At 37.8% G+C, this 27,573-nt stretch overlaps 1 protein-coding gene across 1 annotated transcript; it reads left to right on the forward strand.

The window, feature by feature from the left end:
• The first annotated feature begins 3,441 nt into the window (after positions 1–3,441).
• Positions 3,442–27,573, forward strand: TDRD1 (tudor domain containing 1). The gene is made up of 24 exons (XM_074908454.1): positions 3,442–3,490; positions 4,863–4,933; positions 5,132–5,279; positions 5,676–5,781; positions 6,928–6,988; positions 8,584–8,688; positions 9,039–9,221; positions 9,846–9,992; positions 10,916–11,087; positions 12,609–12,692; positions 13,058–13,234; positions 14,424–14,531; positions 15,920–16,090; positions 17,444–17,692; positions 19,961–20,083; positions 21,217–21,327; positions 21,475–21,645; positions 22,675–22,917; positions 23,436–23,552; positions 23,769–23,879; positions 25,005–25,172; positions 25,489–25,710; positions 25,886–25,932; positions 27,481–27,573. The coding sequence occupies exons 1-24, from the start codon at positions 3,442–3,444 to the stop codon at positions 27,571–27,573; spliced, it is 3,237 nt and encodes a 1,078-aa protein (XP_074764555.1).

The raw sequence follows: 27,573 nt of genomic DNA on the forward strand, positions 1-27,573 counted from the left end.
TAGTCCCTAGGCACTTAGATCCTGCAAATTAGAGCTAACGACACACTGGTAGAGTTATTACAGAACCTACATGTAGGCAAGCCCAAAGCTCTTGCTAAAAATTGCAGGCAAGCCACATCAACCTCCTGCAGCTCGTGTGATGTTGCTCCTGATCAGCTGCCATGCTAACAAGCACTCTCCCCAGTTACCTCTGACACTCCTTTGCATTTAACTTTTTCCATTGCTGCAGCCAGACCTGTTATTTTTCCTTTTTAGGATTAATTTTACTGCTGTCATTTCCTGCCCTTTCTTGCTTCAGTATCCTGAAGCATATTAAGTCCCAAATGACATTTAAAAAACAAAACCAATGAAAACAACATTTGTCCTAGCTCAATCATTCTTTGCAACTTCTAACTGCAAGAAAACTTTGTGCCAGTTCACATGCTGACAGAGTTCTGTCTCCAGTGGGATACTTGATTTTCCTTTTCATTGCACACTGTCAATATACTTCCAGCACAGTCTATAGCGTTAATTAGTGTCATTTCAAAAGACTGTTCAGACTGGCAGCATTGTTTTGATTCAGCAGGCCTTGGGGATCGAAATGGCTAGCCAGCTAAATGTACTAGAAATGTGGATATTTTCAGTCACAAAGATAGTCTAAAAAATTTTTTTTTGAGAGGTTTGAATGATCGAGAATTATTTTTTGATGCCTCACTGGTATTAGTGCTTCTTAGGCACAAGGATTATTGGGCTACTGTTGGGGACAGAGGAACAAGGTGCAGGGAGGTAATGGAAGCTGTATGATCACAACTGCCCCATCTCCCCTCAACCTCCCATGTACAACTGTGCCTACTCTGATATGTAACGCTGAGCAATTTGGCAGATGGATTTCCTGAAATCCCACCTAATCCTATGTTATTTCCCCTCCTGCTTTCAGAGCAGACTCCGATACATACAGCTTTTACTCAGATTGCAGCTGAGGGCTGGAGGTTCATTGGAGCCAGGAAGTGTTTGGCCTCTGACTTTGGTCGGTAGTATCTAAACCACCTAGAAAAACTCAGCAAACCTTTGATGTGTTGTTCCTTTTTCTTTTGAGAATGCTTAGCAGGGAACAATAGTTTGGCAGACAGAATCCTAGACTTAAACACAGAAGATTTAGACTGAAATGCTGTCACAGCCAGACTTCAAAAGACTTTAAGACAAAATAGCTGTGCTTCAGTTGCTTCTCTGTGAACAGAGATAATTATTTGCTGCGCCATAGAACTTGTAAGAATAAAATCCACTACTGATTTTATACACTTTAATAGTAAGTACAACAGTGTAGGCACTTAAATAGACCAGATTCATTTATTTTTGGTGAAAGTTTAATTGCAAAGTGCTGGGAACACATGAGTATGTCTAACTAGTAGCACAACTGCAGCAGTATTGAGGATGAAGTATGTTTTCCAGTGTAGAGACATGAGGATGGGAAACAAAGAAAAGTGGAAAACACCTTGTAAAGAAAAGAAAGAGGAAAAAGGATAAATAAAAGCAGAGAATAGGTTGGAAATGAGAGACGAAGTATTCTCTGGGCTGCAGGGCAAAATTCAAATATTTTAAAATACAAATGGATCAGTCTGATGCATCAAATTTCGTCATTCTTGCATAGATCTTACAGACACCTTGTGAATTTGTATGAAACAAGGTTAGCTGATGTCCTGAGAGAATTTTCACTTTACTAGAGAAATTACAGAAACCGGCTCTACACCTTTCCTGCTGCTGAACTATGAACATCTGACCGAAGATGTGGCTATGCTGCTGCTGCGAAGCACTGACAGACCAAGTCGGGAGAGGCCCAATGCTGCTCAGGCACAGTCTGAGTTGTGAGCATGACCTGTAGGTTTTTTGAAAATGAAGACCTAAGGACAGTGCTACTCATTGCTCTCTGTAGCTAGTGGTTTATAACTCTTTATTCTTCCATCTCTTTGTGTCACTAGGAGCAGCACAGTATCTGGATCCCCAAGGAACACATGGGGTTACTTAGTGTAAGCATGGATGTTTCACTGACCCTCACTGGATTTTGCTGAAAGAGTGAGAAAATGAGTGAGGCTTTTGAGTAACAAAAGCAGTCTCTTGCAACTAACATTATGACTAACATTGTTTTGGCCAGGGCTCTGACAATCATCCTGTAGTTGAAGTGGGAACCACACAGCCTCAGCCCACAGGGACAGCTGACACGACCAGAGTGCCACTGATGAGCAGGTGCCAATTATGGTGCCGACCCGCCCGCAGCCGGGGGTGGGGGTACTTGTTTAATCCCGGAGGGGGCCGGTGCATGGGCCCTGCGGCCGCTGGGGGCAGGGTGAAATGGCGGCGCAGCCAGGTAGCGGCAGGCGACGGCTCCCGCCGGATCTCGCTGGGTGGGCAACACTTGCCCCCGCCCCGCCGACGGGCGGCTGGGCCGGGCCAGTGTGGCAGGAGCAGAGGGGCAGCTGCAGGGAGCCGTCTCTTCCCCTCCTAGGGCCGGTGATTTCTCTCCAGCTGTGGTCGGTCGTCGAGTGAGGGGCTGGCCCAGCCTCCCCTGTGGCGGAGCGCGGGCGGCGGGAGCGCGGGTTCGGGGGGGTGTGCGCCTTGGGGGCAGCTCTGCTCTGAGGGAGGAAAGGAGCGGGGCGGTGGGGGTCTGGGGCACCGGCCGTGCCTTGGCGGGAGGCTGTGGGGATGCTCGATTTTATTTAGAGTTAATTAAGATAGCATGTACCAGTGCTCCTGAGTTGTGGTTGTGAAAGGTGTTTTGTGGTTGCGTTGTTTGCAGGGCCAATTCAAAGACTGCTTTATTTGCAAGTTCATTTTAATTTGACTTCTCCCATATGATGTAGCAGGAGCGTGTTTTTATATTTAAAATAATTATATTGTGCATTAACATCTGGAAAAGAGGTTCCAAAAGTTCATTTTGGCAGAGCCTGGTACAGTGATTTCCCCTCAGACATCATCGGCTCTGCCCACTCCCGAGCTGGTGGTTGTCCCAGTGCTTTGGGCCTTTGCCTGTGGCTGCACTCCGAGTTGTGAGGAACAAGCAAGAACAGCTAATGCTTCAGCGTGTTACCCTGTAATATACTATGTCAAGTGGAGGGGTGATTTATCTAGAGTTTAGAATCTCCTGCAGAGAGGCACGTCTCTTGTGAATCCAGCAAGCTTCATGTGCAGGTGGTAATAGGTGTTCCTGCTTGTCAGTGCATTCCCCTCCTAAAGGACTTTTTGTCATTTAATCTGGAGTGTTCGTTGTTGAGATCTTTAATGCAGCAAGTGTTTTACTTTTTACTGTATAAATTAAAGAAATAGTAGAGAATTAGTTTCCCAAAATGGGTACTTAAATATAGCTTCAGAACCTGACTTGAAAATATTTGTTTGCCTGCCTGAATTAGTCTTTAAATCCATGCTTTTGTAGTTACTTGGCCTACAGCCACCTCTCATGTGAACATTTACATGATGGCAGAACCACTTCACATGAATGACAAACATAGGGAAGTTGTAGGTGGAGGTTAAAGCAGCAAAATCATAGGTGCCAAGTTCCTGTTGAAAAGCTCTCAGTTTTGAGGCTGAGTTTCTGAAATATCTAACGAAAGTTGGTATTTTGTGAACAAACAGTACAGGATATTTTTTTGCCAAGTGTAGAAACACTACAGAAAGCTTTAACTGCAGCACAAGTGCAATAAAAGAGAGACTTTGTCTGAAGTTTGACAAAGGTATCTTGACTTTGTTCTTCTGTAATTGTGTACATACTAGATTACTGATAAACATCATCAGCGTGAGTATGACTTATAAATACGGCTATCTCCTAATTATCCAAACTTGTGTGGGCTGGAGTGTCTTAGATGAGAAAACAGGGTAATTGGAGTACTGGGGAATTTGGCATAGATACTTGCAGTGAGAGTTGGAGTTCCTGCAGTAATGTTTCTTGCCTTCATTAGTGCTTCAGTACAGTCTGAGCCATGTTTTCTTTTACTTCAAATGGGGCTGGAGGTAAATCTTGATTCTGGGAGATCTGAGATAGCTTGGTATGCAGCCATCTTGGGTCTGGAGGGTTCATGAAATTTGATTTTGTATTAGGCAAGAATTTTAGTTTAAGCAAAGTTTACAAGATTAACTTGCTTCCAGGTGGGGGAAAAAAAGGCCATGTAAGCTTTATGTTGGCTCAGTAGAGAACTTGGGCTAATAAGCCTGCCAGACTGCAACAAGCTTTGAATGACATGTGGAGTCTATAACTGCAACAATATTTTGTAGTTAAATGAGTTGCCCACTTATAAAAACTTAGTTCCTAGTATGCAGGCTTAACTGAATGTTTGTTGTGGAAGAGTTGTTTCATAAAGAATAAACTCGCTGGAAAGACCACAAGGTTTATAAGGCATTCATTGGAAAGTCAAAATCTCTTGCTTCAGAGTATTTTGTTTGTGAATGCTTGCTGATGTGACAAAACTATGCATAAGTATAAATTTAATACGGGCTGCATGTTCAACAGTATTGAAAGAAACTTGTACTGTTGCAGCTACTGTAAAATGGCCTATTGTGAATTTTTGCCCTATGGATATTGGAAATGATGGGTTTTTTTGTTACTGCTGAACGACTTTTGAAACAAATTTATGGACAGAGGACATTAAAGGCTTATATCAAGTGATAAGCACAGAGCTGTGGAACTTCTGCTTTAATAATACCATGTTGAATAAACATAGTATCAGAGTGATAACAAGAAGTGACTTCTGGAGTGTGTCATGGTCCTAGCATCTCCGTTTGCTCAAACCTGTCATCAGAATAGCAGGAGTAGATAAGAGCCTTATGTCCATACTCTGTAACACAGGCATGCATTAGCATTGTTAATCAGATCCCTTTGCAAATACTTCTGTTTCTAGGAAGTTCCATGGAAGGCATAGCTGGTAGAGGGGCCTTGCTGTTGAAAGCTGCAGCTGATAAAGGAAATACTGTGAGTTACTGCACTTTATAATTTCCCCAAATATTCTGAGTGTTTCTAGATAGCAGAAACGATCAACGTGTATTGCTCTTTCAAGAACTTTGAAATTTTGACTCTTCTTGTTGTCACGCTTTGGTATATTTGACTATTTCTACCATAATGGACAGTTTTTTTCTGGTAAGAATCACTTCAGATTTTTTTCTTCCACAGATGTCTCATTCTGGTTTGAGTCATAAGAAGCCAAAGAAATCGCAATATTCCTTTGAAAATGCTTTCTCTGTTGGCTATGATAAGAGTCTATTCAATTCGTTAATACCACATCCTCAGGTGAAGACTTGCCATCATTGTGGTCTGTTTGGTGAGTGCCTGTTGTCCTGTAGTCTGTGACACATAGCATATTTACCAGTGAAACCGGATCAGAAGGTTTATTCAGAGGTGTCTTAAAATGTTTCTATATTTTTATCTCTCAGATGAGAGTATAGTGACTGTTCAGAACATAGTTGGAGTTATGGAACTGACAAACAGAAGTCAGCACCTCCTTAACCAAAAATGTGGGGGTTTTTCTCCTTCTTAAATATAGAAGCAATTTGGGACAACTGGGGCGGTAATATCTGATAGCTATATATGAATACAAATACCTATTTGTATGTGCTTAGAACTGTAGTGGAACAGTCTTGTAATACACAGAGTCTCTGTATATTAACAGCTGTTGTGTCTTCTGATATAGACTTTTTTTTTTTTTTTTTTTCCTTAGGATCCCTCAGATGTTCACAATGCAAGCAAATATACTATTGCTCAGTAGGCTGTCAGAAAAAAGATTGGCCTGCACATCGTGTTGTATGTGAGCCAGTTAAACAGAAGTAAGTTTCTTAAAAGTTCTGTCAAACAACCTTGACAGAAAGATAATATTCCTCACAATATAACTTAAATGACCACGTAAAGGTGCTGTTACAGTAAGTTGCATATTTTTAAGCTAGTACTGCATTGTCTTATACTTGTCAGAAAACTCAGCTCTGCTGCTTTAGAAGGGTGACTTGAAAGATTGTTGTTCTTAATGTGTTCTGTAGTGTGACTTAAAGCAAAAGCGTTATTTTTACATCTGTCAGAACTATGTGAGCATGCAGTAAGAATACCAGTTTATCACATGACTTTGTTATTGCTGTTCATGATGTAGGGAAGGGTGAAGAAATGAGACAGTGCTTTTCAGCATTGGAATGGTTAATGGATTGCATTTACCAGGCTCTGAAGAGGCAGCCTTTGAATCTTAACTGTTGCCTCAGTGAACTCCATGGGTATTTTATCTTAGCACAGCTGCAATTAGAAGTTGTCTCAGCCAGGCCATTCTCTAGCTGCTCATTACTGCTTTTTGACATGCCAGTTTGGATGTTCAAGAGATCACTCCCTGATCTGTTTCAATTAAAGTAAGCACCATTAGGTTATAACATGGTAGGATGGCTGGCTTTGGAAGAGTTTAGGGGAGTGATCTGAGCATTTAAGCTGACAACCTCTAGCAAGGAGTGATGATTGCAGTTCAGTGAATCTGCAACCAGGTGCCCATAATCAAAGTTTACAAGAGATTTATTTTTTTTTCCACAAGTTTTTCTACAGGGACTGAATGGGGGGACACAGGGACAATCTGGCATATATCTTATCTGGATATTATGTATTCAACTGAAATAGCAACTTTTTTTTTTCAATTTTGTAGTTTTTAAGGTTGGTTTGGGATTACAGTGTTAGCAGAACTCAACAACAGCAGGGTAAGACTTATCTGTTTTAATAAAAAAGAAATATTTTTTTGGTGATAGCATCAGGAAAAACACACCAGATGTTGCATGACATGGAACTAACAAACTTGCAATTCTGTGTTTTCTTGGAGGAGGAATAAAGATTGACAGAACCCTCAGACTATGAACACAGCCTTTTTGTTGTGTTTGCAAGTAGGTGTTATGATTGCTGCTTGTCTGTCTTTGGTTCTTCCAAATTAGCATCTTTTTCTTTATTTACAGTGGAACTAATAACGATGAAGACAAGTTACCTGCTAGAACTGAGAAGAGAGTTTCTTTTAAGGTATAGAGTACAATTTTCAATGTCTTGAATGGATCTGCTGTGAGCTAGGTGCAATATACTTAATTTAACCTACACAGGAAAGGAACAAGTTCCAAAGATTATAATAATCTCATTTTAGAAAGATCCGTGCTTCAAATCAAAAGCTACTGGGAGAAGCATTCAAAAATATGTTATTTCTAGAGTAACATCTTAGCAGCACTATCAGACAACTTATTTATTGTTTGAAAAAATTGTGGAAAAGTTAAAAATGAAGACATGTATGAAGTTGCTAGAGAAGTATTTTAGGAAGAAAAAGATGTAGCTTGTCCACCAGTAAAATTCTGGTGTGTCTCTTTCTGAATAGATCATGAGCTTGGAGCCTTGTAAATTATCTTAGAAATACATTTAATGTAGTATTGTTGTGGACAAGCATTTGTTTCTTCGCTGCAGCAAGAATTAAAACATGGCGTAGTTCTCCTTTGTGATGTTTTGAAGCCTCTCTTGATCTTAATTTCATTCAAAGATTTCCCATAGTCTTCCTATGAACTGCAGGAGGTCATTTTGCTGTCCTCACGGTTTCTTGGGATAATATTTATCAAAGCAAGTGTATGTGCATACCTCCAGCTAGCATTATGTTTGCACTTTACAAGAAAACTTTGCCATGCACTTCTTTGAAGTAGGTTATTCACCTGTTTTAACTTTTTGAAGGAATTTGGAAAAGAGGCTTCATTTTGGGTCATGAGACTTTTGTTAGTTCATCCTGATAAGTTTCTGCTGTGTGTGTACTTGTGACTGTATTCTAATAAAACTGATCAACTGATAGTGAAGGACCCTTAAAGCAAGAGGATGTACAACATGAATAAACAATTTGTAGTCAACCTATTTTGACATAACAGAAGGCTTTATTTTTCCCTGATTCATTTTCTGAAGCCCAGGTAAGTTCTGCAGAAGCAAAAGAGCTTATATTGCATATTGAACAATATTTAATGTATTTTGCTATTGCAGTGAGATGTGTTTTTGTGGAAAATCTTCTAGAAGGCTCTTTGTTGCAAGTAAACAATTTGGCAGTTGCAACAGTAATCTTGTGCATTGTCTGTGGTATGTTGGACCAGATGTGAAAGAGGTTTTCCCTAAGGATGTGTATGAGGTTGTTTTTCTAATGTTTTTAGGATATCACAGACACAGATGGTATGCATTAGGCAGGTTATATTAAATGTTTAGACTTATTTAAAAAATGGATTCCAGCAGTTAAAGCAGTAGCTGTAACTTACTCTGTGGTATTAAGGCTGTGGGGAAGCAGGTGGAATTCAGTTCCTTTTATTTATGAGAGTATTAGAAGCAGGAAATACAGCTGAGTTGTTGTGTAAAACGGGTGTGGAAAGAAGAGGTGAATGTGTGACTTCAGCACTTGTTTGTCTGGTCAGTATAACTCTGTGATCATGTTTTAAGTTATTCTCAAGAGTAATACAGAGTCTGTAAGACTTCTTACTGAAAGTCAACAAAAGCACTTTTTTACATGTTTCTTGAAATGATAAGGTCTTTTTTTCATTTGTTACTACAAGGAGCTACAGGTGAACAGCTTCAGTTTAAACATAACTTGTAGCTGTCTTAAATAGGGTAATTCAACTGCTGTGGATTCTCTCAAGACAGAAGAGCACATCAAGAAAATAATGCTTTCAGATCTCCAGACTCTCAGGATCAAAAAAACAATGGAAGTACAGGTACTTTTATTTTGGAAGAATCCTACAATGCTTTGTTAGGTTGCATTTGAAGCTTTGTTAAGCTTATATAGCTGTCACCTCAGCTCTTTGACTCATTTCCCTCCCATGTAAAATTCCTTAATTTTTATGAAGATGACTAGATGTGAGTGGGGCTTGGGGAGAAAGTGAGGAAGATTTATTTTTGTGAAGGTGAACATCCCTGGTTTTGTTCCCTGCAGTTAATTATTGCTAGATTCAAAACAAAAGAACAAAATCAGGTATAGGGTGAAAAGCATTTATTGAAATGAACACTGGTCCTGAATATTATACTGTTCTTGCATAATTATCATCTACTATGGCTTTTTTTTTAGGGTACAGTAACAGAGTTCAAGAGCCCATGTGAATTTTATATACAGATGAGTTCTCCAGAAGTTTTAGACCAGATCAGTAAACTTTCTGCGAAACTGCAAGACTATTATGCTAACACAGTTATTCAAGAGCAATATATTGCTGTCAAAGGGGAGGTGTGTGTTGCAAGGTGTACTTTGGATCAGGTAATGTCTGATTCTGTGTTGAGCTCATCATGTTTGCATGCTTTGCTTTCATGGCTCTACCAGTGAAGGCTGCTAATTGGAGATCAGTTTATTGTGGTGGAATTGTGGTAGTAACTAGTTCTATAACATCTGGAACTCAGTTTTAAAGTACTGATTTTCCCCCTCCCCCTTCCTCCTCTAAAAAGTTTGGTTTTGTGTTTATGTACTTGAACCCTGTAGACACTGTTTGTCCTACTGTTGCTTGAAGGCTGTGTGTGTTCTTTGCAAATTTAAGCTACTGTAGTTGGAAGAGTTTGGAATATGACTCTGTGTAAAGTAGTTTATTCTCACTTAATTTCTTACCTGACTTTTCTGGTTGCATTTCTGTAGCCACATCTAGTTCCTGTTTCCCTTCACACCCCTATTTTTGTGTATCTTCCACTTTTTCTCCTCTGTTATTAGCAGATTGTTGATTGACTGTATGGTCATTATAGGAGTAGAATTTTATCTTCACAGCAGTCAATACTACAGTGAGTTGTATTCATCTGAGTTGCTTCACAGTTGATCACTGCCTTTGATAAACAAGCCTGAAGTAAATCAAAATACATTGTGCTCTTACTAAGAGTATTGTTTATTCCTACACAGACCTGGAATAGAGCACTGGTAAAAGATCTGGATATATCGCAGAAGAAAGCACAAGTATTCTATATTGATTATGGAAATGAAGAAAACATTCCGCTCTCCTGGGTTAAATCTCTGCACAAAGACACTGAACTGTTGTTTCCTCCCTGTGTGAGTTCTATTTTCCTAACAGTAGTTGAGGTGTTTTAAATTAACAGCTGTGAAATGAGTGTAATTCATGTCTCAGTGTAACTGTCACTATCATAGTATTGTGTGTTCAGTGAAAGTGATGCATAAAAACTGCTTTACTACACTAAGTTCACCTTCTGAAATGTTTCCTAGCTATTCCCTGAGAGTGAGGAAGGCTGCCTGGCTTTTCTATTCCTAGTCCCAGAGTTCTTGGGTTCTGAACTGATCCACATGTCCTTATATGCTAGAGGACAGAAGGGGAAACATTCTGCCTGCATGTTCTAATCTGGTTTTATGCAGTAGTGAAAAATTGCTTGTAGTTTGGGCAGACTTTGTTTGGAGTGAAGACAGCTGTTGGTGTGAGTTCATTGCCATACTATGTGATGTCTTCAGTTACAACATAGATGGTCTAGCTTTAATCTGTGAGTTAAACTAGTATGTTTAAATACACACAAAGAACAAAGAAGCAGTCTTTCAACCAGTGACAACTATGACTAGCCAATATTGGAATAGTCTTCGTAGCTGTTTGTGTGACTTTCTGCTGGGTCCATGAAAGACTTTGAGAGCTGTTTGAATCTTGGCTTAAAGCCTTCAGTGTCTGCTGAGGGCAAGTTAGGACATGCACCTGTGGTCAGATGTGATGTGAGATACAACCACGCCTTACATGAGACAGCATAAATAGTGGGAGAATCAGAGGAAATGCAGTTTACAGTTTTTGAACTTAATTTTCTAATTCTTAACTCTCTTGTGAAGAAGTTAGTTGAATTGATACACCTCGAATTCCAACAGCAGCTTTAACTTTTAAATGCAGGATGATATTTCCGAGGGTCTTAACTACTTAGTCACTTCTTCTACAGGGCAAATAACCCCCTATCCCCTCTTGTTCCAATTGTAATTCTTTCCAGGCCATTAAATGTTCCTTTGCTAATTATGATCCAAAAGAAAAAGGATGGAGTGAAGGCATGGACAACATTTCTTCGCAACTCATAGGAAAGCGCTGTTCAGTAACTATTGTTGACATATTACAGGAGGAAATGATGTTGAATTTTGCCGTCGATGTTGTTGTTCCTGATTTTGGTAAGTACTTGGTAGTGTATATGGGGGGGAAAAAAAACCCAACACAGTTGATAACTCTTTCATGTTTGCTTTCACTACCCCTGCCCAGTACCTTTAAAAGAGGAGTGGTTTTTCTTTTGTTCCCTCCCTCTTGTCACTCTCCCAACCTGCCCCTTGATTTTTTTTGTTTGTTTTAATTTTCTTTTATTTCACCTTTCCATATAGAGGTCACTGTACCTGAAATATCTTGTTATGCTTAATAACCTTAAGTTTTAGTAAGTTACTTATTCAGTAGAATTGTAATAAATACAGTGTTTTCCACATTATCTTGTTTATTTTTCTGTTTTAATAGATGCATTCAGATTTGGGACCATCTTGTGCATTTTTAACTCTTTAAAAATGATAGTATCAGTTTGTAGTTTTGCTAAGGATTTTACCAGCTTCACTTTTGTAGTGAGCATGTACAAAATAATCTCAAAGAAAGTGCCACCACTGGGTATTGTTGTATCTAGTTGGAGAACTTTTAAGCATGTCTACATTTGTAATTTAGCAAGCCTCAGCAGAAAGAGGCAAGCAGGGCACTTCACCTTTGAGGGGTGTGAATTCAGATTTTCAGTTGAGCAGGAGGACTGGCTTTGATTGTGGAACCAGATCAATACACGGAAGGTAGTGTACTTGTTGTCATTATGTGGAGGGCTCTTTTGTGTGTTTTTTCTGGCTGCAGAGCAAGAACAACATAGTGGTAAGAGCATATTCTTCTCGGTGATACCACACAGAAGCTTTGAAGGAAGTGATGTTTGATTCTTTTAGCTTGTTAAAATTCCTGATGTGCTGGCAGCTTATCTCCATAGTCCCTGCAATCTATAAAATGATGGTTTACCTTAGTCCTGTGTAATTCAACTGATTTCTGGGCTATGCTGGGTATATTTCACACTTGGTTGCTTTACAGCATGATAATGGCAAAGCAATATAACTTGTCAACCTCTTGGAGAGAAGATGATCACAAAAATATCACTGCATTCATGAAATGTTCCATGCATCTATTCTGTGACTTTACAAGCAACTTAAACACCTGTATTTGGGTTTTCAGTTGAAAATAATTACACTGAAAGCTTGGAACACTGTTTCATGCATTGAAAAGGGAATATGTAATAGCTAAAACCCTCAAGTTTTCTTTGTAAATCTTGGTAATTCATTGGATATTTAGTGTTATAAACATGTAGGTAAGTTATGAATCCTTGTGTTTGAAAAGGTGTAATCAGTTTTTCAGCCAACAGTCTTTAGTGACTGAGTAAATGTTGATTGTTACTGCTTTGCTCATTTCATTTAGTCAAACAGTCTTGAATCTGTGAATGTCTTCAGAAAACTCAAGTAGACTCTGAAGCTACTTCTATTTTGCATATTAAGCACTCAACAAATAAGTAGAACATGCTCACCTTGTGATAGGGATGTAGGTTAGGCTCAGAAGATGGTTCTGAAATGAAACTAAAGGATGACTGTCTTGTATGGTAAATAACTTTGTTTCTTACATCTGTATTTAAGGACACTGCCTAGATAAAGTACCTTTAGAAATTGAGTCTGATTTAACTCCAGGAAGTAATGCCAAAGGAGCAGACTGTCCAGAAGGTAAGCAAGCAAATCATACTTATTGGTAAGAGACAGAAAAAACTTCATGAATTTTAGGTACTCCCATATTGGAGGATATTTTGAATGTAGTAAATACTCCAGCTGTTCACCAGCATCACCTCCTACTTAAAAACATTGGGTAGTGAAGCTTTCTTCTGTTCACTAGTGACAGTAGCATATGTACTTTATACTATTAAAAAGCATTTGTTAGTGATGATGATATGAGCATTGATTTAATGGATAATATGACAGGAGCCTTCGAAGTCCAAAGAGTCAGCAAAAAGAATAAACTACTTCAGCATGTTTAAATTTTCAGAGTCATCTAGCTTTTGATCAACAATTTTTTTCTTTTTTTTAACGTACAGTGTCAGAAAACCATTCTAAAGGAAGTAAAGAAAAAATACCTGAAGATGAAGAGTTTCTTTACTTTGTTAATTCAGTTGCAGTTTGTGTCTCCGTATGTATTGGAGATGTATTTTCTGGTGTGGTTTCCAGCGTTCAAAACCCAGAAAACTTTTTCTGTCAGCAGATGCACAGTGCCCGTAAGTGACACGTTGAAAGCGGGATGTAAGATGTCTAGCATGGCTTTTTTCCTCTTCTGTAGAGAGTGGCCAGAGGGAGGTGTTGCTGGTCTTGTAGTTTGACCTGAAATGGTAATTCCCTTGTAGCTTTAGGCCATACCTTAGTCACTTAACAGTTGTGGTGGTGTAGAGGGTATTTTTGGCAGTGTTAGCTGTTGATATTGCTTACTAACTTGTAAGGTGATAATTTGAGGGCAGTCTGAGTAGTGCAAAGTAGAAAAATTATGTGGCATGGATTTTAGCAATCTGAAGTCAATTTGTATCATAAATACTTAATGTTAAATATGTTCTCTTGCATGTTCCAGAAATGTGTGTAAGTTTCTAATTACTGTGTTTATTCCTATAATGCCTTGTTGCTATACCACTGGTGGGAAGTGTTTCCTTATAGGCTGGGTGTGTGAACTGAACATATTTGTTACGTAGTATGGGGAGAACATCCAAATATGAGAAGTCCAGATAATCGTGCCCAAACCATGCTTTGGTGTCTTCTGATACAGTAAAGTGTGAGACTGTAAGTAACACAGTATGGGCTGGAGTGCTAGGCTGCAGGGACTTCTGTGCATTGCTTGCAGTGCCCATGAACAGATGACTGGGGGACAATAAGAGCAGAGTATGTTTGTGGAGTGTGTCCTCTTGGTGCTGTCCCAGCCAGCATTTTCCTTCAGCTAAAAGGGCTCTTACATCAGATCACATCCAGGATCTCCTACAGTGGATTTGTGTTTTGTGCACTTGTGCAGCCTTTGAATTCCGGGTAGACTCAGCATAGCGTGTCCTTTGGCCAGAAGTGGCACTTGCCACCTGCCTGTAGTTTGAAGAGCTGTCTTCCTTGGTTTCTTTCTAGCATGCCTCCACTAGCTTGCTGTCAATTCTTACTGGCTTCAGTTTTGTTCCTGTGTTGAAAAAGTCTGTGACTGGTTTTCCCTGTCCATTCTTTTTACCACTGTGATTCCTCACACTGATTTGGAGACTCTGATTTTACTGATTGAAGAGTCTTAGTCTCATCACTATTTTAGTATCATGTTAAACGTTATGGGAAATAATCTCCATTATACTTCAGGATGTTCTTCCAGGCTTTGAACTTAAGATTTGTTTACTTTTGTAATGATTACAAGACAGTGCATGTTCCAAAACCTGTATATTTTAACATCAGGTCAGCTTGCTGAGCTTCAGGTGTCTCTTAATGACCATTGTGGCAAATCTCCCAGTAGTCCAGCTTTCCATCCTACTGCTGGAAGTGTGTGCTGTGCCCAGTTCACAGGTAAAAATGGAGTGAAAATATAGCTCTTAATTTATGTCACTTTATTACAAAAAATAAATGCATTTTATATTTATGTTTAGAAGTGTTTTGTATAATGTTTATTTGTCTGGTTTTAGCTGTGGATAGCATTTGGTAGTAGTGATTTTTAAAAATGATTAATAGCAAATGTCATCTATAAAATACTAGTTTAAAAAAAAGCAATCACATGGTCCCTTCACTGAGCAAACTCTTAACGTTGGGTTCATTTGGGAGCTTTTTAAGAGACCATGAAGAAGCTTGGGTTTTTACATGTTGGTGAGCACTGTTTCCTGTGGCTGGAAATAAATACAGACTTGAAATTTTAGACCCCCAAAAAGGGACAGAAGAAATGGGATTATATGTAACAGTGCTACTCAGACAACTTCTCAAAACGTTATTTAGCCAAGACTTGGTAGTCTTGAATTTTATGTTCATAACTTGGTTTCCAACTCATGACAAAATTGAATCTTGCCTAAACATAGGCTAGTATTCTGCATAAAGCAGTATTTTGTGCTAGGAATTAGTCAGTCTATTAGAAAGAAATAAATTTTATTTATTAGAATCTAAAGCCCTGTTTCCTGGAGTGCAGTAGGATGGAGATGAATCTTTTTTCCTTACAGATGATTACCCTTTTAATCTAGCTTTTAACAAAGAAAAAAACTCTACATGTTGCTGTTCTTATGCATTTTTCTGGTCAGCGGTGTTGCTGCTATAACTTATTTATGTAATTGATAAACATTCCTGGTCATTTGTTTTTTTTCCATTTCCTGTGGCTTTGCTGTTTTTTTTAGCTGTGGGACTGAACAGATAAACCAAAATAAATGCTTTTTTGCACATTGAAAAAAAAACGTAGTGCTGCCAGTAAGCTGTTTTGGCCTTTAAATGGGCACTGGTTTCAGGTGCCTGGTTAGGGAAGGCTCTCAGTTCAGTAACTCAGATGTCTTGATAAATTTGAGTAAACTTGTATTTCTATTTCTCAAATATTGTAATAGAATTAAAATACTGAAATTAGATCTGTTGTGTGGCTTTTGAATTGCATGTCATTGTGGTCAGTTGAGATTCTGTTTGTTTAAATGTATTGAACTTAGGCACTACATCCACATGAGGTAGTCAGTTCTTTGTTGCGATATGTGTTAGTGAGGTGGAGGGATCTTCACAGAAAGAACGAGTTTGCAACACTCAACTCATATGAGGGGTGATGGTGGTGGATGTTGTGTCCATAAGGGTTTTGTGAAAGTTTGTGTGAACTGTGGTGCTGCTGTTCTATATTGAGAATGACATTGTATTTTTATATTGGTTTGCCCCAGAAATCATTCTGTTCTTGGAAGTTTAAAAGCAAGTACAATGAACATCTGTATCTTCCTTTCTAGAAGACAATCTTTGGTATCGTGCTGCTGTTATACAGTGTGTTTCTGAAGATACTGTTTTGGTAGGCTATATAGATTACGGTAATTTTGAAGTTCTTCCACTGACTAGACTTCGTCCTGCGATTCCAAGATTAATGGACTTGCCAGCTCAAGCCATAAGATGTACTTTGGCAGGTATGAAATAAATTATAAGCTGTTTTAAACTGGATGGGGTGAAATACGTAGGGATAGATAACAATCACACCTGTAGTATCTTATATAGAAATATGGGGAAGGATGGAGATAACAGTAGGTGTTACTTCCAGAACTCTTAATTGTTATAGCATATCTACAAAACATGACAAGTCTTTCCTAATGTACTTGGTGACCTGTTAGGTTTTGCATGTGCTTTTATTCTAAGCAAATTTCAGTCACCTACTAGCTTTGTGGAGTTACTCAATCTGTTGTGGTTCTAACACTGCAGGCGAAGGGAGGGTAAAATTTCATTTTACATATTGAAATTTCAAACTGTATTTCTTCTCCTCCCCTGGGGCAAATCTAGTGAAACTAATGATAGACTCCTCTCCATAAGCCTGTGAAATCTGTCAAGTTGGAAAGGACATTGACACTTTGTAGTTCATCCTTCTGTCTCAAGCCAGGTTCTTACTCTGTTTTTTTGATGTTTGACTTGTTTAACCTGCTCTTGGAAATTGTTTATTTTCTGTTTGTTCCCATCACTATGTCAGATAGTCCACCCCTTTGCTTCAGTAGCCATCCTTTAGAATACTTCATGTCTATCCTTCCTTTACAATACTTGATATTTAACCTGATTTTCAAATTTTTGAAAAAGAGCAACATTCTAGCTTCTTGGAGGAAAACAATGCTTTCCTTGTATGTAAAGACGAAACTGATGCATGTGGAATATGACCTACAGAAATATCTTTATGATGCTCATAGCTGATAATGAGTGTTCTGAGACTAAGAAAGGTCCTAAACACAACATGGACACAAAAAAGTGATCAGATGTTTCATGATTGCAGTCAAGGATTACTGCTGCATAGAATACATCTTTCTGGAAGGCAGTTTCTGCCAATCTGTTGCTATAAAGTTCTGGTTATAACTTGCATTTTAGAAATAAATTTAGTATCATAAAGAGTAAATGTTTAACGAGGAAGAAGCTTATAGTAGCAGATACATTGGCTGAGAGATGGTTGAAGCTGTCTAAAACCATAGATTGTATTCATGAGACCCAAAGACTGACACTTAGACATTCATACTAGGGAAGTATTAAAGCTGAATTTATGCATCTCTTTGTGTAATAGACTAGTTGTGTATTATTTTTTGTCAGATTTTCATTAAATCAAAGTACTATGGAAGTTCAGAATCTAAATTGAGTTTAGAATGTTGTTACAAGCATGAAGAGTGGAGGTGAGTTACATGGTCCACTGCTTAATCTATTTTTTTCTTAGACAGTGTTGTTGTACCTTTCCACATACTGTTGAGACTTGGACTGTCCTCGCATCCTTCCCATATTATGTGACTTTTCAGGTGTAAAGCCACAGTCAGGAGCCTGGACCTCAAAAGCTATTTCTTTTATGAACCAACTGGTGAAAGACAAAGTGCTCACAGTAAAAGTAATGGATAAAGAGAGTGATAGATCTGTGGTGGAGCTTGTAGATGCATCAGTTACTCCTGTAATAAATATATCGAGCCACCTCAGAGAGAAAGGCTTTGCGGCTGAGAAATCAAGGATGGCATTACCAGCAATTGGAATGAGTGATGTTAAGCCAGCAAATGGTGAGTATGAGCACATCCTGCTGATCTGGGACTATTAAACCTCTTACTTTAGAGACAAAGAATGCAGGCTCTTAACTGGTAAGAACTCTGCAATCTAGCTCATGAAGTCTGGCCTTTGCAGCTCTGAAGTTTAGCCATGGCACCTTTCCCATGAAGAAATGGTGTGTTTCATTGTGTGTCCGTGTGTGTATATATATGTGTGCATGCATAAAAAAGTTGCAATTGTTTACTCTTGGAAGACCAGATGACTATTTCACTTCCTATGGTTAGAAGTCTTAGGATTTCCAGTTGAAGCAGGATATGACTAGTTAGTACTTGCTTGTTCTTATGGCCTTGTCCTTTAGCTCAAATAGTATTTCATCTTCAGTGTCCTATATTTTACATCTATACGCACATATTTTGTCCTTGAAAATCTGTTTGACTGCAGTAGCCTATGCAATTTCAAGGATATGCCTAAATTGCCTTTTTTGCATTTAGTGACCAAAACTTCAATTTAAGAGATTTTCAAATTTTATGTCAGATTGCTTTGTATTGTGGGGAGTTTCCTAGCTTCTCTTACAAAGTATGATAAGCCCCTCTTTCCCATCCTGTAACTGGTAAAACTATATATTGTCTCCTGATCAGGCTATACTAACAACTGGGGGAAGTATTTTTGTCAAGATGATGTCCAAATCCCTTAATTTTGATCTTCTTCACTAGATGCTTTGTGGCCAGGATATGGTCATTACTTATCTTTGTTCAGAAGGGTAAGGAATCTTGTATAAAATTCAAATGAATGGTAACTTTCATGGTTATATCTAAACATGTTATGATCTGTGGCCATCTTCCTGACCTGTTTTGTACTTCATAGGTTTCTGGGTTACTTCTCACCTTTTTTTAATTTCTTGCACCAAGTGGAAGCTTTTGAATGCAGGTTCTGAACAGATTGTCAACTTTTGTTTTGCATGTTTTAAAACTTGTGGGGTTTATATTGGAATTTTAACAGGTACATGTCTGTCAACTTGCAAAATAATTTTTCATGAATTTGTTTCCTTTGTTTAAACTCAGTAATTAAATCTCTGATTGTTGGATCCAGCATAGTGTAAATGCAGATTTTAGTTAACTTCCCAGAAATTAAGAAACAATGTATTTTTTGGTTTAGAGAACTACTTAGAGGAAATTTCACCATCACATGAAAGAATAAACAATTGTATTTCACAGTTGTTAAGCATCGCAAAGCTTTCTTTAAATTTGAGCCATTTGTTAAGTTTTATTTTCTTGTTAATCTGTCTTCCTTCTGGAAGGTTCTACTTTTTGAGCATATTTCTCGAAATATGCTTGGCTGTGCCTTTGTCGCTTCAAGTAGGGATCTGACAGTTGCTTACAGTGTAAAGGACAGTCTTGTATGCCACTGAAAATAAAGAAAATTTGAGAGCCTGTTTGGATTTTTTGGGGGGAGTGTGGGGTTTTGTGGGGTTTTTTCTTTGCCTGTTGGAAGTATGACTTCATAAAGTAATCTATTGTCAGACACAATACTGGGCAGATGGAACAGCACCTCAGCATGGCCATCCCTGAAGCTCAAAATTTTCTTGAGCTTCATTTTCATGAAGTAAAACAAACACTTAAATGGGAAAGGTCTGCCAAAGTTGGAGTCCACCCACTTGGGCTCAAGCCTTAAAAAGGCTGATAGTATTTCTGCATGCTGCTGTCTACCAAAAATGGTAACAAACTTAACAGCTATGAAGAATAAAGGAAGATTTAATAATATGCTAATGGAAGAAACGATGGCTTCTCTGATGTGCCATAACTTAGTTCTCACAGGATCTATTCCACAACTTGTGTTTTCCAGGTACTTGAATATGATATACAGTGCAAACTTCTGCAACCAGTCTTTCTAGTAATATTTTTGTTCTTTCTCCTCCTTAGACCATTTCCAGTATTCTGTGACAACTGTTTCCCTCTTCTATGCCCCTACTCTTGTTTCCCAGCCAAGGTTCCCCAGAGTCCCTCTTGCTCAGGTTATTGCCACCTGTTCTGTACCTCGTTGTGATTATTCTTCCCTGGTCATCAACAGCTTGCCCTTCTTGGGACTGATCAGATACATTAACCAACAGGCACATTTTTCTTGCTTTTATTTTGCAGAGGCTCTCACTGATAATTAGTCTGTTGAATTATTTATAACAAATTTGAGGACATGAATGAGTGTTCAGGTTGTATAATTTTTGTTCCTGTAAAAGTTATTTTAATTTCTCTTTCTTCCTCTACTTCTTTCTTCTCTGTTCTCTCTAGAGTACGCAGCTAACAAAAAAATTTACAAGTGGAGTAAATTAACTCTTAAACAAACAGTAGATGTCATAGTGTGTGAACTGTACAATCCTGGAGAATTCTACTGTCAGATTTCAAATAACAGTGGTATGTTTATTCGGTTTTTCTTTCTGCTGGTTTCTTTGCTTCCATTTTTCAAATGGTTTGTCATTTATTATAGTTCTAATGCATTACTGCTTCAAGTGAGCTTATAGCACCAAGGCTTACCTCTGAGTTCTTTTATCTAAGAATACAAGTGGAATGAGGAAGAAATTGGATCATGATATGTAGTGACTCTGAAATTGAAATCTGAAAATGTTGTAGGTAATCAGTTGAATAAAACTTAAACTAAGAATGTAGAGGAAAGTGAAAAGAGGTACCATAACCTAAGCAAAAGATATCCAAACAAAAGATAGCAAATAAGAGACATATTCTCTGTGCCCATACAATATTTACTGGAGCTCTCTTTTAGTCCTAATTTATAAAAACTTTAAAAGATTCAAAAGGGATAAAATGACATGAAAATGAGGAAAAGCAGCTTTTGAGACTTGACTTCCCCTTGGATAAGTTAAAAATTTATTTTTCCTAGCAACTATAAGGGCTTCTGATACCTAATGGCTTTTTAACCTACTAGAAAAAGAGCATGATGCAATTCAGTGGATGGAAGTGGAAGCTAAATTCATTCAAAACAGAAGTATAGGGCAGATCTTAAAAAGTGAGGGAAGCTTATTCCTTGACTTATCTAGGGATAATACAGATTCTTTGTAGTTTATTGCCTTTAAAACATGACTGAATTCCTCCCTAAAAGTGATGTTATAGAGCAAGCTAAAGGACTTGATATTAGAAAAAACAAACAATGAGGATGAGATCCCATAATCCGTCATATGTACTGTCTGAACTAGGTAATTCCCATAATGTTATCTGGCTGCAAAATATACTTTAGATTTAGGAGTGAAAGGGTCCTTTTTGGACTAGCAGGAAGAATTACTGGTCACTTTGTTGTTACACTGAACTAATTTGTCAGTAAGTATCAGCTATCTCGCATCTTCCTGCTAATAATAAGTCTGTTTAACTTAAAACTATTTAACTCAGTGTCAACAGTTCTTTTTTTAAGAAATTCTAAAATTCCCCAAAATCTCCCAAACCATTTGTAACCAAGCTATGCATGAACAGTATGAATAAAGTTCAAGTCAGCTTATTTTGTTGATCTTGTCTTTGGATTTTTTCTTTATAATTTTCAGAATTACTTGCTCTAAACTTACTTAACAAATCATTGTCTGCATACTGTCAGAAAACACCACCAAACGTTTTTAAGCCTGTGAATGAAGAACCTTGCTGTGCTTTTTTCTCTGGTAAGTACCAGACTAAAATATTTTTGCCTTTATGGGGTGAACATAAAAAACTAAGGATAGCGAAGAATTGGATTTCTTTACTAAAAGGTAAATGCGGGTAAACTTATTAAATGTGTGAAGTAATTTTAAAAACTTTTTTTTAATTAGATGATGGTAACTGGTACCGTGCTTTGGTGAAAAATGTTACTTCAGATGGAACTGTCAGGGTATGCTTTGTGGACTATGGAAACGTTGAGGAAGTACCGCTGGATAAAATACGGCAGATCTCATCCTCATTCTTAAAACTTCCATTTCAAGGAATTAAATGCTGGCTCTCAGGTGGATTTTCTTATCAATTCTTTGTCTTAGAAGGGCTGTTGTGTTTAGAGACTTCCTGCTTTGGGAGGAGGTGGTGATGACTGGGTATACTTCACAGAACTCTGGTTTTGGGGTTTTTTTAATTCCTTCTGGTTTTGTTATATCTGTTGCTTTCAGCCTCTAAAAATTGGAGGAGCCATTGTTTTATCCTTACTACACAGCAGACTGGAATTTAACAGAAAGATGGTGGCTCTTCCTAAAGCTCCTGACAGTGCTGGGGAGTGATCTGCATGGAGGTTACTGATTTACCAGTGAAAAGGAACTTGTTGTTTTAGCTCTGCTTCATCTGTAGGGCTTACTAGCTTTTGGTTGCTGTCTTGTTAAGAGTAAATGTGCTCTTGTGCAACTTATTTCTCAAAATGTTTGCAGGCAAAGGAGTTCATCTGTTTTTATGAAGCAAGCTGGCCTTTCAGTTCTCTGTAAGGATGTTTCATCTGATTGCTGCAGAGTTTGGCACTGTACTGCTGTTTCTCAGTCTTCTACCAATTCTCTGCCCCTTTCTTTTCCACACTAAATCACTCAAAATTCTACAGAATTATTTTTTCTTTCTAATGTAGTCTACTTAATTTAAAATTGAAAATGTGGAAACAGAAAAAAAACTAAAATCCCCATTTCCTCAAGGTGTCATCTGGTGTTTTTTTGGTCTCTTAAAACACTTAGGTTTTTTTCCTCCTTTGATAAAAAAGGCTATATTAAACTGATTCATAAACAGCCTCAACAGTGTTGTTTGTGCTAAAGTATAAGGATTTACTTGTTAGAATAGCATAAAATGTAGGAAACAAAACTTGGAAGTGCTGAGGAAATGCCTTCTTTTAGAAGTGAGGAAGATGGGGACCAGTTAACAGGATGAAGTACAGTGTGTATTCTGAAGGTAGTAAAAGATGCCTTGGTATTTGAAGTTGTGCTTTAAAAAAAGGCATTCTTTTAGGGAAAATACAGTGTTGAAAGTCACTTAATGGAGGTATTTTGAACAATTCTCCTGCTTCCTAGGTATAAAGCCTGGTAATAGCAAATGGATTCCAGAAGCTACAGCAAGATTTCGTATGTACGCTGCAGGAAAAAAGCTTCAAGCCAGAGTAACTTCCCTTTCCAGGGACGGAGCAGGTGTAGAGCTTATTGACAATTCCACAGGTCATCCAAAAGTGATTAATAAGATATTAACTTATGAAAAATTGGCTGTAAAGGAAGTTCTGCAAGATGAAAATAACTTTCCTGACAAGTCTGATGAAAAAGGTAATTAAATGAATGTTAACTTTTGGATTGAACAAGAATTTTCAGTATTTGAGCCTTTAACTGTGATCTTGCTTTTTAACTATAGTTACTATTGATAATAAACGTGCGTAGTTTTGGTTATATTGTCAGTTTTTACTGACAGTGTATATTGTCAGTGTTAAACACAACTGTCCTGCAGGTGGCATTGTAGACAAAAAGAGAGGGATAAAAATCGCTGGTTTTGTCTTAAATGAATGCTATTTGAATATTTGATAGTAGAGAGTTACAAATTTGCTACAACTTAAATTGTCCCATGTTTATTTTCCAATACCTTATTTTTCTGAGGTGTTTTTTACTTTAGCTACTTTTTGCTGTTCATTAATAGCATATAATTAAGCAAGAAATGTCTTGGTTTAGATTTCTCTTCTTGAAGACATTCTGTTGTCTCAAATTCAAAAAGATATGCTGTAACAGTTACTTAGAATATGTATGTGTTTGGAGGAAGGTGGTACACTGCATTTTCTTACTATTTCTATTAGAAACTTCACTTGCAAACTGGAAGTTGATTGAACTGGCTATAGATGAAACCGTACTTGTCTGTGTAACAGAAGTTGTAAGCCCAGACTTGTTCTATGCTGTACCGGTTCAAATTAAAGGTAAGAAAAAGTGTTTACTGTTCCTAATAATCAGTCAGAAGTCACTGCTGCAAGCTAGTTAATAAAATTAATGCCTGAGGCTAACTGAACCATGTGGAAATGTAGCTCAGATGGAAATATAAAAAAATTCTGAAGTTGGGAACAGGGAAGCTGAAAAGTAAGTATCCTTTTCATTATACCCAAATGTGGTTAGTTATCAGATGTTTTTTTCTGTAGATCAAGAGAAGCTACACAGGCAGTTTATTGAACTAAACAGCTATTGTAAATCTTGTGAGAATCGGCCCTTCAAACCAAAACTGGGTGAAGCCTGTTGTGCCAGGTTTTCAGGTGAGATGATTGTTTGCTCCTATATTTCCTTGACCAGCATAACACACAACTTCCATTTTTGCTTTAGAAAAAGGAAAACAGCCAACTTTAAAGTGCTTCCAGATCTCTTAATTCAGTTACAAAGGATAGGCTGGCTGCATCTTCAGGGCAAAGAAACTGACAGTCTGGAAAAGAAAATAAGGAATATGTTGTGCCCTGCGAAATGTATGGAGCTTTAAGAGGAAAGAAAGCTTGTTACTGTTAAAACTGAAATTTGTTGTGTTTGAGTCACAGTGGCATCAGAGTGGGAAAGCAATAGTGCGCTTGCATCTATACAGACTCACTTCTGTTTTGTGGGTGTTTTTTTGTTGTTGCTTTGTGCGAGCATGGGGCAGTTGTCGCTGGCTATGAAGACTGATCATTCAGTCTTGTGAGCTGAACAAGCTGTGCAGGCTTAGCAAACTTAGTTCAAGCCAAGAGTATTTTTAACAGTGAGGGGACTTATTGTCTTAGTCTTTCAGAAGAGGGGAAGCTCTTTTTTTAAGCTCTACTTAAAAAAAAGTGTTGATTCATATTAAATGTTGACTGCATGTGGATTGTTACAGGAGATTTGGCTGAGCACTGAAAACAAACTTGGGTGCTAGATCAGATAACAGCTCATGGAAAACAGGATAGATGAATTAAAAAAATACTAGGCCGACCACAAGAGTGTACTTAAGTGTTTGACAGTTGTTTTTAACTTCCACTGATTTTTTAAATTTTTTGCTTATGGCTCTTCAGGGTAATTGAAGAAAAAGGTTTTTTTTTTTTTTTTTTCTTTTTAATTCTGGTTATGTTTTGAGAGGCAATATGCATTGAGAAACAAAGGTATGGAGCTAGAAATACAGTGTGTAGACATCCTTAAAAGAATATTGTAATACAAATATTTTCTGCATAATTTGAGCAAAATTCTGAAAGCAACACTTTACAAATACATCAATTGGAAACTATTCCCTTGTTCTCTGGGCTTGCTTCTTGTCAAGTGGCCTTTTGTATATACCAGAGTATTTAAAAATTCCTGGAAAACTATACAGATTCTTATTCTCTGGGTGAGCTGTTTATAAGATGGTGCTTCACAGGTGATTCTTCTTGTCCCAATCTTTTCAGGTGATGGCCATTGGTACAGAGCTCTTGTTCTACAAATTTACCAGTCTGTAGTGAAAGTACTATATGTAGATTATGGGAACACAGAAACTTTACCACTTTCAGAGGTGCTGCCAATCACTGATTCCTACTTAAAGCTGCCTTTCCAGACAATTATGTGTTCACTTGCAGGTAAAAAAAGCCCCAAACAACCAGAAAAACCACCCTGAAAAAACCATGATGACTTTCTTGAACATTATAAGTATGTACCAGTTCTGATCATAGTGTTCATTCCCTAATACTGAGAAACATGATGATCTGCTGAAATAGTATACTGGTTAATACTGTAAAAGCTGTTTTAGTTAATTATCTGTAGAATCTAAGCTATTTATATTAGGAAAATTTAGCATCATATTTTCAAGAACAGAGATAGCATTATGTTTAAGTTTCAAGTCATATCATGTAGGAATTCTTCATAGAACAAACTTGACTGTACTTTTTTTTCCAGGAATAAAGAAGGCAGAGTGGACTCCATTATTACTTGACAAGATGAGAGTAATGTTATTGAATAAATACTTCACAATTACGGTGAAAGGGATTAACGGAAAAGTTAATTTAGTAACAGTGGAGGAACCTTGTGTAAATGGTAGTCTGAATGTGGCTGACAAACTGGTAGTGGAAGGTTTGGTCAAATCCCACAGTGCTGAAAACTTACATACTGAACATCAAGGTACATACTTTCATTTCATTACTTCAAATTACTTAATTTGAAGAACTGCAGGCATGTGGGATGCTTAAGTGACTTTTCCTTCTAAAAGTCTTGGAGAATTCCACATGCTACCTCTTAAATTAGGGAAGCAGTGTCCATGTGTATTTTGCTCATTCACTTGCTTTGTTTTTTCTAGGCAGTGGAGTTGAGGCCAAATGCTGCTGCACAGAATTAAAAATGCAAGTAAGATTCAGTCCCAACCAATACTCGCTTTATTTATATTTCCAGAATTTAAAGAAAGCCTATGTGGGGAGCAAATAGGAGTAGGGAGATAATGGCTAACCAAAACATTGAAGATACACAAAGTGAATATCCCAACAGTTTTTCTGTTTTTGTACGTGGTAATAATTATAGGACCCTGAAACTGGGGAAGGGTAGCGTATAGATCACACAGACTTCATTAGTCTGTCTTGCCACACTTACAGCTTTTTATTTTCCTCTAGAGTATGAAGGCTCATGAGTGTTACTTTTGTCTATTATGTAAAGGTAGTTGCTGTGTTTTGTATGAACTGTCATTTGGACAAAGGGCAGCTGGATTTTTTTTCAGTAATATGGCCGTGTTTTGCTGTGGGTACAACTATAACTTGGCAGACAGCTGCATGGGTAAGAAATCTGTACAATGTGTATTTCAAGTAGCAGAGATTAATATTGATATGTGCCACAGTTGCAGTCACGGAGCTAGGGCTGAGAACTGGAGTTCAGTAGAATACTGGAATTTGTAATGGTGTTTACCCATTGCAAGATTACTTTTTTTCTTTGAAAAAAAAAAAAGTAGCTCTTACAGATCTGGCATATTCCTGTAATTTTTGAAAGCTTTCTAGTTTTAAGCTTCCTAATTTTCTTTTATTTCAGTTTAAGCTATTTATGAAAAATTAGAACTTTGAATTACTAAAAGTAATTTTAAGTATAATAGAAAAGATACATCAGCCTTTCTCAAAGTGAGGGTCTTTGTCAGAGGAATGAGCAAAATTTTTAATTTTGAAGACAGAAACCCCTTTCATTGGCTTCAGACACCTTTCAAGGCACAAAAAGAGCCAGAGGCAGCAAGGTGAAAAGCAAAATATGCACTATGGTATTTTGGAGGTAGGAAAAGAGCATTTATGTTCAAGATCAGTTAAACCTTAACTGCTTCAGAGTAAGCATAGTTACCAGCAGTTTAGTGGTAGAAAGGCAGTAAAACGAAGCTGTTCCTGTATGTAGCTGCTTTCTCTGTCCCACTGTAGACTGTTGAGCTCCTTTTCCCTTCCCCTCTATATCTCTTTGATCTTCCAGTTTGATCTGTCTAATGTCTTTTCTGACTTCAATTTGGTCACTTTCTGTTTTGTTATCCTCCCTTACTCCCGTAAGTTTGGCTTAAAGTCTCATGAGAGAGAAAGACAAGACAGAAGATTCCTATATAACAGAAAACATCAGGAAATAGACACGTGTGAATAACCAAATTTAAGATCCTGATCTCATAATTTGAGTATTGCATCAATTTGGTTTGAGGAAGCTGCTTTTTCAGAAAAAAAAAAAAGGGGCGGGGGGGGGAAGGATGGGCAGAGATGAGTCAGCTACAATTCTGCTGGCTTTTTTTTCCCTCCAGAAGATTGTACAGCAGAAAGGAACTGTATATTCATTGAACTAATATGGGATTTAGCTGAGTTTTATATTTTAGGATCTACTGTAATCTGAAATCAGAAATTAAAAAACCCACAAACCTGTATATTTCTAATTCTGCTTATTCCACAGCTTAAAAGGCATGAACAGATCCTACTCTTCCTTTTAAACAAGTATGAGAATATGGATGGATTCACAGAAATGAAAAAACTGTTGCACCACTAA

This window comes from Athene noctua, chromosome 5, assembly GCF_965140245.1.
Source record: "Athene noctua chromosome 5, bAthNoc1.hap1.1, whole genome shotgun sequence".
Classification (NCBI taxonomy): Eukaryota; Metazoa; Chordata; class Aves; order Strigiformes; family Strigidae; genus Athene; species Athene noctua.